The sequence below is a fragment of the Naegleria lovaniensis genome (genome assembly GCF_003324165.1).
Source record: "Naegleria lovaniensis strain ATCC 30569 chromosome Unknown tig013, whole genome shotgun sequence".
Taxonomy (NCBI): domain Eukaryota; phylum Heterolobosea; class Eutetramitea; order Acrasida; family Naegleriidae; genus Naegleria; species Naegleria lovaniensis.
The window spans coordinates 307,082-319,892 of record NW_025407836.1 but is presented as its reverse complement, the minus strand read 5'-3'; the positions used below and the strand labels follow the sequence as shown (position 1 = coordinate 319,892).

The window sequence follows — 12,811 nt, the reverse complement described above, 5'->3', positions numbered from 1 at the left end:
TTTTTTGTTTATAGATTGAATTGACGAAATGTGTGCAGTTTTCCAAAAGAAATGTATCGTTTCATTTTACTCTTTGAATGGTTTAGATAATGTTTATGGTTATATTGAATTTGTTAACCACTCTTCTGCTGAAGTATCATGAGAACTGTGTTCCAATCCTAATGGAACTGGTATCCTTTCATATCTGTTCTATTTTATTCTCAATAGATGAATGATTCAGCAAATGTCCAATGCACTCAATTCGAGTTTCATTGTTGATGGTTCACAAGAATGTGTTATTTGCAGGATTTGTCACTGAGTGATCAAGAGAAGGTTTATCTATTCAGAGTGCAGAGAATGGCAATAGTGTCACTAATCATCTTTTCCCAATAGTAAACACCACACTCTATCTATAAAATCTTTTTGATTTTGTAATTTCTTTGGAACATGATGGACAATTCACACAATGATCACTTGAATCATTCAATAATGCATTTTCAATACAATAATAACAGAATCGATGTTTACATGCACCATCATGACTCACATAGGGTATTAAAATAGGATTAGCATTACAAAATGGACATTCTTGATTGGAATAGTATTCAGAAGAGTTGTTGTTGATCATTGTCAATGAAGAGGATGATTGAAGAGTAGAAGTAGTACCAGTAATAGTAGTATCATGGATCGTATTAAGACTTGTAGAATTCATATCCTTCTTGAGAGTCTCATGTTGTGATATATTCTCAATCCACATTCTCAAATCTTTTCTCATTCGACTTGTCATCCAATCCCATACTCGATTTAAAAATGTCAATAATTTTTTAAAATTAATTAAAGGAGCAATAAATAAGATGGTTTCTGCTAATCCATTCCATATCAATTCTGTATTCATATAATCAAATGATAATTGTCTAATGATATTATTATATGAATGAATAAATATTATTATAATATAATATACATGTGAATGAATAAATATTATAATATAATATAATATACAAATAATGAATATATATAATAATATAATATACATGTGAATAATAATAATATCAAATGAATAAATTCTACTCAATTCTACTCCACATACCTAATCATAAATCTGGTAGCATATACCTTTCTCCAATGAAATATTCTATCAATGAGAGATTTATATTTTCCTTGATATAGAAATATTATAAAATTAATAAATTCTAATGTTTTGTAATAATATTCAAATCTCTTTAAATATTCAATATTTAAATATTGACTTTTGCAAACTCTTTCATATAAATATGGAATACCAATGGATGCAATACCATACAAATATTTAGAGAATATATTTGGATCTTTCATTTCTGTATTTGAATATTTTAAATTTTGAATTCGATCTCCAAATGTTTGATTATTATCATAAATAGAATATTTATAAATGAATATTCTAATGAATAACATAATTTCAGGTTCATAATATTCACACACTCTAAAATGTTTGAATACTCTTTTTATATAATTTAATAAATAATTTTCAATTTCAAAATCTAAACGATCCGAGTCTAATTGATTGACTTTGAGAATTTTAATGACAGGAGTGGTTGCAACATGTTGGTTGAGTTCCGAGTACCATCCAGATGAGTTGAATTATCATCATCATTTGTGAAATCCATAATGTCATTGTCTTTTAAAGTAATTGTAGGAGAATGATGAGCCTGTTGATTGAAAGAATGATTTGTTGTTGTTGTTGATGATGAGAAGTTTCTGGTCGAGAATGAACATCTTGTTCATGGTGGTTGTGTGTATCATCATCATGTTGTTGTTGATTGGTATGGGTAGACATTTTTTTGTGCCTAATAATTTCCATGAAAGATTGGACCATTTTCTCTCATGAGTTTTGAAACTAGATATCATTGTGAATGTATTTCACAACGAATTCAGATGATTCACGAATGGTTCGAATCATAACTTTGAATCCTAATGATGATGATTTCCCTTCTCTCACGTTTAAAAACAAAAATAACATCAAAAAAAATGCAACATCCTTCGAATCAACCACCCTCTTCCAACAATCCTTCATCCTCCTCAACGAATGCGAACAACAATAACACAGCAGCACTGGCTCAAATGATGCAATTATCCATGAATCGAGGCAGTGGTACTGGTGTTACTGGTGGTGGCACGACTCTACTTCCTGGATCCAACATGGCACAATTAATGCAAGCCTTTAATTCTGCAGGTAACGTTGATCCATCCTCTGCAGCAGCTGCCATGGTCACTAATATGGCTGCATTGGCATCTGCTCGTGGTATCAATCCGAGTGTATTGGCACGAAGTGGTTTGATGGGAATTCCACCCGTGGGAATGGGCATGATACCCAATGTTGGTAACAATACTAATACTAATAATAATAATAATAATAACACATCAACAACAACAAATACAACGAGTGGTAGTGGTGTGATCCATCCATCAACCTCTCATCTCATATCTTCAACACAACAACAAAATACTCAAAACAAATGGCATGATGCAGTGAGTAAAGCATCTCGTCAAATACTTTTCAATAAGATTGCAGAATTTAAACATAATCGACCTTTTTCTGCTGATGAACTTTCAGATGATAAAAAAAGTATTTTGAGTCATGTGAGTAAAGAATGGAAGTCAGCTTCTACGAAAGAACAATTTGCAAAAAGTGTTGCTATATGGTTAGGAAAAGAAGGATCAAAAACAAGTGTGGATGAAATGGAAAAGGCTTTATTAGATATTTTGAAAAAGAATTCAAGTAGTAGTTCTACTCATAGTGGTAATAATAGTGGTAATAGTGGTGGTGGTAATTCGAACATTCTTGATCATACTACTCATTCATCCACAACAGCAACTGGTGGCACTAGTACACTGACCAAAGATAATTCACTCTTCAACATGATGGCTACAGCAGCAACTTCCATTGGAAATAATACTGGAAATATTCCCAACATGACCAATCCAGTTCTATCGACCAATACTGCTGCTGCTAGTAAACTATTGAGTGGAAACATGAGTGGAGTCGCCACGACCACAACTACCACCACTGGTAGCACTTCAATACATCCAACCACCACTGCTACTACCACCACTACTTCTACTACTACACGACTGGCAGTAATACAAGTCATTCTTCAACTAGTCACACAACCCACTCGAGGCCTGAATTCTGAACTTACTGCAGAACAAAAACAACAATATTTACAAATTGTGGATTATTTAAAACCACATATTCAAACATTGACAAATATTATTCAACCCTTACAAAAACAAGTTATTTCACTTAAAAAAGCAGCAGAAGAAAACAAACTTACTCCTGAAGGAAGAAAAGATTTAGAAAAGAAATCCATGTATTTTCAGGAATTACTTACCATCATTACATTTATCAAGGATGAAAATGGATCAAGAAAGAAATTAGATACTCTCAAAGAACAATCATTGTTGGGTGCAAAACATATTCGAAATTCTATTGATGCAAAACTGAACGCACATGAACGAGGCACTGTACAGCCTGGACTGGGTCCAACGGCTACCACTGGCGCTACGACTACGGCTGGTACTACTACGGCGGCGGCGACGACGACTGGTACTACTACGACGGCTAGCACTGCCGCCATGACGAGTACGACTAGTAGTAGTGGTACTGGTAGTGGTACTGGTAGTGGCACTACTTCTAGTACAACCTCTAGTGGTAGTGGCACTACTTCTAGTACTTCAATACCACATAATACGAGTACAACCATTGTATTACCTTCCACAACATCTTCTTCCAAAAACATGGATTTAGTACTTGTTCAATTCCTTAAAGAGAAGGTTACAGAAGTATCCATGATTGAATGTTGTAAGAAATTACATGAAGCAAGTATGAATCCTCTCAATGAAGATGCATTCTATACAAGTATTAGTGACATGATGAATAATGACATGATGAATAATGAAGAATTATTACTATTGAACCATAAGAAGAGAAAATTGTCCATTCCAACTGGATTGAAAGATCAAAAAAAGAGAATGCAACCCACTGATATTCTAAAAAGGTCATTACACTCTCTGAAATTGAAACAAATTCATGTCCTTTCAGTCAAATACAAATTGAATGTAGAGCATTTGGAGGACATGAGATATCAAATCAATTTTGTAGTAACACCTGAAGAAAAGGGAATTCTAACGTTACCAAATTTATCTATTAGTGTCATTGTTAATCACAATGATATTCTACCTTATTCCATTTCATTTAGAAATAATTATCCTAACGACAAGAATAATGTCTTTGTAAATATTAGAAAATCATTTAATAGTTTATTAATTGAAAAGACTACAAGTTTTATCGATCCATCCACAACCATGAGTGTACATAACAATACGTATCATATTCAAAGATGTAATTTATCATTGCCATTTATTCTCAATAGTTGGATTTTAGCCATCAATCAAGTGATTGACAATGAATTGATGGAATAAACAATTGAATAGACTTAAAATCATATTGTAATGCGTATTGTGGTGTCATTGATCTCAAGAGTATGGTGTCAAGTACTACTCGATAAAATTACTTGATGACCATGAGTTGAGCAAGAAATGGTCGTGTCAATGTGAGTGAATTGGACAGAGACAACGCATTCAAGAATCGATACAAGGTGTAGTGATTGTAGGTACATCGATTCGCTGCAAGTGGTGCATTGACATTTCCTTCACTGCTATTTTGACTACCATTCATCAACACTACATTGGATCCAAACAAACAAACATTATTCATGACTGCATCAATGTCATGACGTTTCTCAATCATTAATTCTTCAATAATTTCATATTCACCTGAAATGGGTATTGTATGGATGATTGAAATACTCGTCATGGATGTAGTAGGAGGTGTTATGGAAGTACCTGTTGTGGTAGAGTAGTGATGATGATGAACATTACCCCCAAGTGTATGAATACCACCAGTACTACCACTCGCTGTTGTTGTTGTTGCGGCGCTATGACCACCAGACAACATGTGATGGTTCACTCCATTCATTCTTCCCAAAAATATTACAAAATCTACCGATTGAGATTTTCTATTAATTTGCAAATATTTCAATTCCAATTCATTGGCAGAGAATACTTGTTGAATACTATTTGACATTTCACTTAACAATGAAATTGATTTTGTATAAATAATTAACTGTTCAATCATATTATCAAATAAATAAGAAGATATTAATTTAGAGAGTAATGGTAAATCTGTGGTTGGAGTAGTGTTATCAATCAATGTTAATTTAGTTAATCTTCTTGAATATCTTTTAACACACTCAATGAGTGATGAAAGTGTATATCCATTTCTACTATATTTAAATATCACATTATTTACATAAATACCAATATTTCCTAAAATAGAATACCCTAATGTTTCATTTCGATCATCAATATAAATGGTAGAAAGTCTCATTAATTTCTCAAATGATGATTTCAATAAATTAGTATCATTAAAATTATCAGAATATGGTCCATTTTGAGAAAAGAAATCAATTCTCTTAATATTTAAATGATTATTTAAAAATAAATGTAAATGATCAATATTAGAGATGGTCAAGTGATAGAGTTTGCTTGAAGAATATGGACATGTATTCTTGTAAATGATTCTATTTAAAATATTATAATTATTCTTATCTAATAGAGTTAAATGATGAATATGATGAGTGAATGAAAAATGAGAGTTCTGTTGTGAATCTGAAGGAATATTCATCACTTCTCTCTTGGATGAATCAACATGTCGAGAGAGAGTTTGTTTCCGATCCAAAGTGGTAGTAGTGGTAGTAGTAGTGCTAATAGTAGTACTAATAGTAGTGGTAGTAATAGTACTATTTGAGAGAGTGTCAGTAGTGCTATAGTAGTACTATTTGAGAGAGTGTCAGTAATAGTATCAATCATCATTTGCTTTTCACTAAATACTGAAAGAATGACATGATTCCAATGTCGTTTTCTACAACAACGAGTGAATGAATGATTCAATACTTGAATATATTGATATAATTGTTCTTCACTTTCATAATAATTAATATCTAGATATAATAATCGAGGAGTAGATGAATCATTTAAATGTGATAATAGACATTTCAAATTCTCTAATAATAACTTTTCATTCTTCACTCTTCTCAAATCAATCCATACATGAAATTCTTTACAACCTGTTTTTGCATGAGATTGATCACCATGACTATTGTGAGTATTTCCACGAGAATCATGATGACCACCATGACCACCCTCTTCAACATTTGAATCCATCCATGGACACAATTTCAATGAAAATAAAATTCCATTTAAAAAATCTTCATCCATTAATTCAAATTCTGTCACTCGAATGATATCCATCATGATGGAATATCCATAAGTTGCTTGATAAAATTCATAAATAAACTTGTTATTCTTATAAGATTCTAATTGTTTTAAAACTCGATGAGATCGAATAGGAATATGATGTTCTTGTACTAATTGTGTTAAATTATATGGTAAAAGTAATGTTTCTTTTACTTTTTTCAAATAAGGTAATGATGTAAATAGACTCACATAAGGATCAATGAGTGCTTTTCTTTTAATATGAAAATGACACATGGTAAATCCAATAAATAGAGCAATAGAATCTAATTGACAAGTATAATTTGATAAATCTTCAAATTGAATTCTTTTTAAATGAATATAATCATTTCTTATTGGTTCAACAATTCCAATAAAGTATTCACATAATTCATATAAATTATTCATTATCGTTGGATTCATATTTGTGTAGTGGGAGAGGATGATAATGATGATACATGATTTTGTGTAGTGGAAGAGGATAAATGATTCATACTTGATAGTAAATGAGAAATGATATTGGTATTCATGGCATGTAATGGAGGTATAGAATTTGAAGTAATAAGTGATCTCAAATATAATAATTGATCATAACAATAGAGTATGAGAGAAATTTCACTCAATTCCTTGCAGATTTGATTTAATTTTTCATGAGATGAGAAATGGGATGATTGTTGTGATTGTTGTAATGATGAATGAGAAGAGAGTGATTGTTTTGAATTCATTGAGGATTGTGAAATCAATGTATTCATTCCAATTTCTACTGATGAAGGTGTGATTCTGGTTGGAGGTGAATTTCTCTTGTTTGGATGGTTATTGTTTATTGTTATTGAAGAAAAAGGATGGAGAATTGGCACCACTTGACTCACCATGAGTCGTATAGGAATAGAGCATTGGAAATATTTGTTGTAATAATATGGGAGAATAGTCGTCATGATGATGATGGTTGAAGGAATTTGGATCATGACGATGATGCATCATAATGGTTGAGTGAGGATCAAGAGGAGTACTACTTGTCGTATCGTCTTGTTGTTGTTGTTGTTGTTGGATGAGGAGGAGGAGGAGGATTGACCCTGATCATTCATCATCAAGAGAGTCTTGTAGAATATGGAAGCATGAATGACATCAAGAAAGGATGCAACATGTCCACAAATTTCAGCAGGAAGAGAAAGCAACTGGTAATTCATCTCTTTTAGCATGCTCGTCGTCGGATGGGATTCAAAGAAGAGGAAGGCTTTGCTGCAGATTTTTTATGATTCAGACACAAGGTCGACCCTTAAAAAAAATGTCCATACCTCTTCATCAAGTCCATTCAGCAGCTCCTGAAAATCATTTAAAATCGGAGAGTCTTGCTTCTTCCTATACTCAACATATTAATCTTTATTCTCTTTCTATTCTTACGAAACAAAAAACAATTATTGGAGATTTGGATACTACGACTTCAAGTCATCATGTGATTGATCCTGGTCATATTCATGCGAATCGATTAGCTTGCTATTCAAACTCTTCTCTCTATTTTATTAATCATAAAAAACTTTATAAAATTCAATATGAATTACCAAAGAGTGAGAATATTCTTTGGAGACCAACAAAGAATACTAAATTACCTTATCCCATCCCATTAGCAGATATTAATATTCAAGTGTTTATGATTGTGGAAAGAGTGATTTTCAAGATATTGAAATTCAAAAGAATAGAATTGGAGTTTGTGATGACATGGGAAATGTTTATATATTTCAAGATCTTGATACTCATGAGGATGACATTCAAGATCTTGATACTCATGACCAAGATATTCACAACCAAGATATTCACAACCAACAACATAAGAAGAAGAGAAAAATTGATGAATCATCGATTATTCAATTACCCTATGACTCCTCTCATTCATCAGAAATGCACATTCGTGGACATTCCAGTGTTAAATTTCACCCTACCGATGATGCCATTATAATTAGAAGTAAATTTGAAAATAAGAGTGTTTCTATTTATGATGTGAATAGAAGTAGTAGCATCTTTCATATTCATACCATGCAAAATCCAACCAAATTAAAACCATTCATGATTGAACAATCAAACACACCATTACTAGCAATTGGTGAATACAATAATGTATCTATTTGGGATTTTAGAAGTAATAAGGTTGTTAATCGATTGACAAGAACAAGAGGAATTGTTTATGACATGGAAGTCACACATACTGGTGTGGCTAGCAAACACAAATCATCAAATTTATTAGGAGTATTAGGAAGTGATCGAACCGTTTATGTTTATGATACATTGAAATGGTCTCCAATTCACAAATGGCAAAATTGTTTGAAATATGCTCCATCCTATTTATCATTTTCAAATGTGAATAAGGAATTGTGTTATGTTGCTGGATTTGATAATAGTGAATTCAAATGTGGTAATTTTGTAGATCAGAAACAACAACGACATGGAAGAGGACATGGTTTATATGCAGATCATCGATGGATTGGAATGACTCGACCAATGAGTGGTAGTACCGCTACTACTACGACTGATACAATTGTTGGAATGAGTATGAATGGTACTTTGTATGTCATTGATCAACCTTACATGATGGCACCTTCAGAAACGACTAGTAGTAATGATCATGTCAATGACACTATGGATGATTAAATTATTTTCTCTCTCTGTGCACATGACTCAATGGCCGATCTTGACTACCAGCAATGAACATGAGCCGTTAACTGTCAAAAAAAATAACCTTTATCAGCCAGCCACGCACAACAAAAACAACATCATTCTCTAGGTGTCGACGACAACACACATCACATACTACTTTGCAAAATGTCCAATGAAAACATCACCACAACAATTGTAGATACAGAAAGTAACAATACTTCCTCCCGAAGAAGAAGAAAACAACAACAACAAGGCTCATCATCTACGACGCTCGATGTTCCCACCACTCCAACCTCACCTCAACAACAACAAGGCTCATCACCATTAGCCTCTTCTCCTTCGAACACCAACACCAACACCAACAACACCAACAACAACACTCCCACTCGTTCTGAACCCATTGACATTCCAAAACTTTGTGAGAAATTACAACAAAATGATCCTTTATTGACCATTGTGGATTTGAGTGGACAAATTCTCTCTGTGAATGACATTGCTCTCTTATTGGATGCTCTCATGAAAAATCATTATGTACAAACAGTGGATTTGACACATTGTGGAATTAATGATCAATCTGCATCATTCATTGGTGATTTTATTGGAATGAATCATCAAAGTGTTCGAAATTTATATCTCGATATGAATCCATTTTGTGGTGAAGAGAGTGTGAATAGTATACTCGATGGATTGGAACAAAATGTTTATTTACTAGATTTGACTGTGAATGAAAATGTCATTGCACAAGAATTTATTGATGAAATTGAAAAGTATTTGGAACGTAATGCTCAAGAATAAATTCAATATTCAATCATCATCATTGATTTTCATAAAAAGACTTGTTCAGAGACTGAATCAGAACCAACTCTGAGATGCACTAGTGGCAGACTCGACTGCGACTGCAACAGACTCTATTTTACTCCCGCCCGCCAAAATCATGATTTCCACACACTCAATTTTAAAAAAAATTTTATTCATTCACTCTCCCGACCATTATTATCAAAGAACCATGGTTTTTAGACTTTTCAAATCAAAATATGACTCGTTGATGGATTACATTGACGAATTACGTTTCAAAATAATATACTTTTTTGATGAAGATATTTACGATTACATTTCTGAAACAAAATTGTACATGTTATTTATTCTTGTACCAAATGTTCTATTAATTATTTGTACTCTCGGATTCATTCCATCCTCTTTGGCTCGTTACATTTACTTCTTCCTTTGTATATACAGTATTTATAATACAGCAACGTTCTTTAGTAGAAGTAGAATTTATCAAATATTTGATGACTCGTCTCGAGTATTGGATGAAATCTATGAAGGATCTACGACTAGTAGTAGTAGTAGTAACAGTAGTAGTACTGGCAATAGTAACCATTTAGGAACATGCTTCGATGAATCATCAATATTGAAAAATATTTTCAAGGAAACTTTTTCCGTGGAAGACCTCGTGCACGTGCACCTAATCTCACAAGATCTATTCATCCTCGATTTACTGAAAAGTATAATGAAGAACATGCTAAATATGGAGTATTTATGAGATTTCTACTTTTAATTGTGAATATCATTGAGAGTGTCTTTCACTTTTTTACTTTTGGATTTTTGAGAAATGATGATTTGGGAAGAGGAGGACCACTTCGAGGAAAACGAAGAGTTTCAAGAAGAGTCAATGATAAGAAACCAAAAAGAAAAACATTTTCTGAAAGAAAGAAGAAGAAGAAAAGAACAATCGACCAGCTAATATGACTAGCTATTATGATGATATGGAACCAAATATGAATGGAAACAGAAGATCTTCTCTGAATGGAAAAAAGTATATTTATGAAATTGAAATGTGGGATTATTCTCAATACGATAGAGCCTTAGTGACCTATTTTTCACCCATTCAAGTGTTTGCCATGTTTTTCATTTACTACTTGTACTCTCAACAGACTTATTCAGTGCTGTACACAAAGATCATTATGACTATTTTTATTTATTTACAATCTGTATTTATTGACAGAATTATGATTGCTTTTGAAAGAAGAGAATCAGATAAGCAAATTATTTATGGTCAAACCTATAGAGAAGAAGTGGATTTTAACAACAAGTTGAATGAAAAAGAAGAGAAGCAATTAGAAATTATAACGAACAACTTTTACATAGTGGTGTTACATTACCAACTCTTGAACCTGTGCACTTTGCAAATGCTGCCTATTCAGGATTGGGAGAGATGGATGACGAAATGAGTAATGAATTATTAACATCAATACCAAGAAATTCTTACATGTCACAACAGGAACAAGCTATCCAAAGGACAGGACGTCATGATGTCTCAGAACCAAAGGAACAAATTACTCCAAATGTGACCAAGAGGGCAAACAGAAAGATCAATAGGCAATCAGAAGAAATTGAAGTGACAGAACAACCCATTCAAGAATTTGTTCCTCCTATTTCTCAACAATCTATTTCTCAACCATCACCCCTCACCTCGAACGCATCAACAACTACAGAGGAACCTCAGAAACAAGGATGGTTTTCCGGTTTGTGGAATTCCATTTTTCCATCTCGCAAACAAAAGCGAGAAGCACAAGCACAACAAAGCATTTCTCGAAATATTCAAAGAACACAAACAATCCCAAAAGATGAAGAAGAGGATGAACGTAGAGAGGTAAAGCGAAAACAGCCAACTTCCAAACAACCCAAAGAAAGTGAGAAGGAAGAAGAAAAAAAGCGAAAAGAAAGCGTCAGTAATCCATTCCAACAGCACCGAAAGAAACCAAAGCAATAAAATGTTTATTAGTTGGTTGTTATATTTTGGTACTTTTTAAGCTCAGTATGTTTTGGTTTGTACAGCACCACAGTTGTAAATTTATCCTTATACCTCTGTGTAACACCAACCTTATTCATGTTATCTCTTTCAGAAAAGTAAGCATGGTTAACAGTGACATGCAGTGGAATTGGTAACAGGCCTGGATTATGGTGGAATTTCTTACTACTATTGAGGGGAGTATAACGTAAATGAGGTGGCAAAATTGGTGGATTTTTCTTATTTTCAGGGAATATTTCCTCTTGATATCCATAAGTATTACTGTACTGTTTAGACTCGCCTTCTTTGGTTGGTGAAGTGTCACCTTTTTCATGCTTATGATCATTCCTAGAATTGTGTTGAGGAGATGTTGGAGGTGAGTGATGTTGTTTTACAGTAGGAGACTGATGGTGGTGAGTATCAATATGATGATGCGTCGGAGATGTTTGGTGAGATTGTGTATGTGAAGATTGATAAGTAGAAACTCCATAAGGGTTTGGTGCACTGGTGTTGGCTCTTCTCGGTGGTGAAGATGCTGGTACTCCTGTTGCATGAGATTTTACAGCGGAAATGTTATCGTGAGCTTTACCAATTCCAATTGGTGCAGATGTCGTATGATGATGATGCGATGATGATGAAGAGGAGGAGATATCATCATCCTCATCTTCTTCCTCTTCTTCTTCAGCTTCCTCACTCTCTTCATCTGCTGTAATATCGACAACGTTACTCAAATAACCATGTTCATCCTTTTCTGTTGGTGAATTCAGATCGGTTGTATATTCTCCATCAACAATGAACTGACATAATTATTCCAAATTTGATTCAATAGTTTGAATGAAAAGAACGAGTCATTCCGTTAACAAAGATATAAACTCGTATCAAAATAAATATAATAACGTACTCGATAGAAATGTTTTCCAACGGAAACGTTCAAAATCACTACGAAAGCCTCCTCTTCACTATTGTATGACATTGGAATCTTTTCAGACCAATTATTAAAACTGCCAATTATATAAACTTTTCGTCCGCCATAGGGCCAACGAAACATTGTTGGTACTT

The 12,811-nt window shown here is 33.2% G+C and overlaps 8 protein-coding genes across 8 annotated transcripts; 5 read left to right on the top strand and 3 right to left on the bottom strand.

Moving 5' to 3' along the window:
- Window positions 1-385: 385 nt before the first annotated feature.
- C9374_001978 (Peroxin 2 (Pex2), putative) lies at window positions 386-1,413 on the bottom strand (the record flags this gene model as incomplete). Its single annotated transcript, XM_044691344.1, has 2 exons — window positions 386-893; window positions 1,070-1,413. 2 exons carry the CDS (start codon window positions 1,411-1,413, stop codon window positions 386-388), a joined length of 852 nt encoding a protein of 283 aa, XP_044550935.1.
- A 573-nt stretch (window positions 1,414-1,986) lies between these two features.
- Window positions 1,987-4,440, top strand: C9374_001977 (uncharacterized protein; the record flags this gene model as incomplete). Its single annotated transcript, XM_044691343.1, has 1 exon — window positions 1,987-4,440. The coding sequence occupies one exon, from the start codon at window positions 1,987-1,989 to the stop codon at window positions 4,438-4,440; it is 2,454 nt and encodes an 817-aa protein (XP_044550934.1).
- Window positions 4,441-4,528: 88 nt separating this feature from the next.
- On the bottom strand, window positions 4,529-6,735 carry C9374_001976 (uncharacterized protein; the record flags this gene model as incomplete). Its single annotated transcript, XM_044691342.1, has 2 exons — window positions 4,529-5,854; window positions 5,911-6,735. 2 exons carry the CDS (start codon window positions 6,733-6,735, stop codon window positions 4,529-4,531), a joined length of 2,151 nt encoding a protein of 716 aa, XP_044550933.1.
- Window positions 6,736-7,597: 862 nt separating this feature from the next.
- On the top strand, window positions 7,598-8,955 carry C9374_001975 (uncharacterized protein; the record flags this gene model as incomplete). Its single annotated transcript, XM_044691341.1, has 2 exons — window positions 7,598-7,956; window positions 8,010-8,955. The coding sequence occupies 2 exons, from the start codon at window positions 7,598-7,600 to the stop codon at window positions 8,953-8,955; spliced, it is 1,305 nt and encodes a 434-aa protein (XP_044550932.1).
- Window positions 8,956-9,126: 171 nt separating this feature from the next.
- Window positions 9,127-9,756, top strand: C9374_001974 (uncharacterized protein; the record flags this gene model as incomplete). Its single annotated transcript, XM_044691340.1, has 1 exon — window positions 9,127-9,756. The coding sequence occupies one exon, from the start codon at window positions 9,127-9,129 to the stop codon at window positions 9,754-9,756; it is 630 nt and encodes a 209-aa protein (XP_044550931.1).
- A 211-nt stretch (window positions 9,757-9,967) lies between these two features.
- Window positions 9,968-10,504, top strand: C9374_001973 (uncharacterized protein; the record flags this gene model as incomplete). Its single annotated transcript, XM_044691339.1, has 1 exon — window positions 9,968-10,504. The coding sequence occupies one exon, from the start codon at window positions 9,968-9,970 to the stop codon at window positions 10,502-10,504; it is 537 nt and encodes a 178-aa protein (XP_044550930.1).
- A 202-nt stretch (window positions 10,505-10,706) lies between these two features.
- C9374_001972 (uncharacterized protein) lies at window positions 10,707-11,734 on the top strand (the record flags this gene model as incomplete). The annotated part of the gene is made up of 2 exons (XM_044691338.1): window positions 10,707-11,053; window positions 11,110-11,734. 2 exons carry the CDS (start codon window positions 10,707-10,709, stop codon window positions 11,732-11,734), a joined length of 972 nt encoding a protein of 323 aa, XP_044550929.1.
- An 8-nt stretch (window positions 11,735-11,742) lies between these two features.
- On the bottom strand, window positions 11,743-12,800 carry C9374_001971 (uncharacterized protein; the record flags this gene model as incomplete). Its single annotated transcript, XM_044691337.1, has 2 exons — window positions 11,743-12,549; window positions 12,654-12,800. The coding sequence occupies 2 exons, from the start codon at window positions 12,798-12,800 to the stop codon at window positions 11,743-11,745; spliced, it is 954 nt and encodes a 317-aa protein (XP_044550928.1).
- Between the last annotated feature and the right edge of the window lie 11 nt (window positions 12,801-12,811).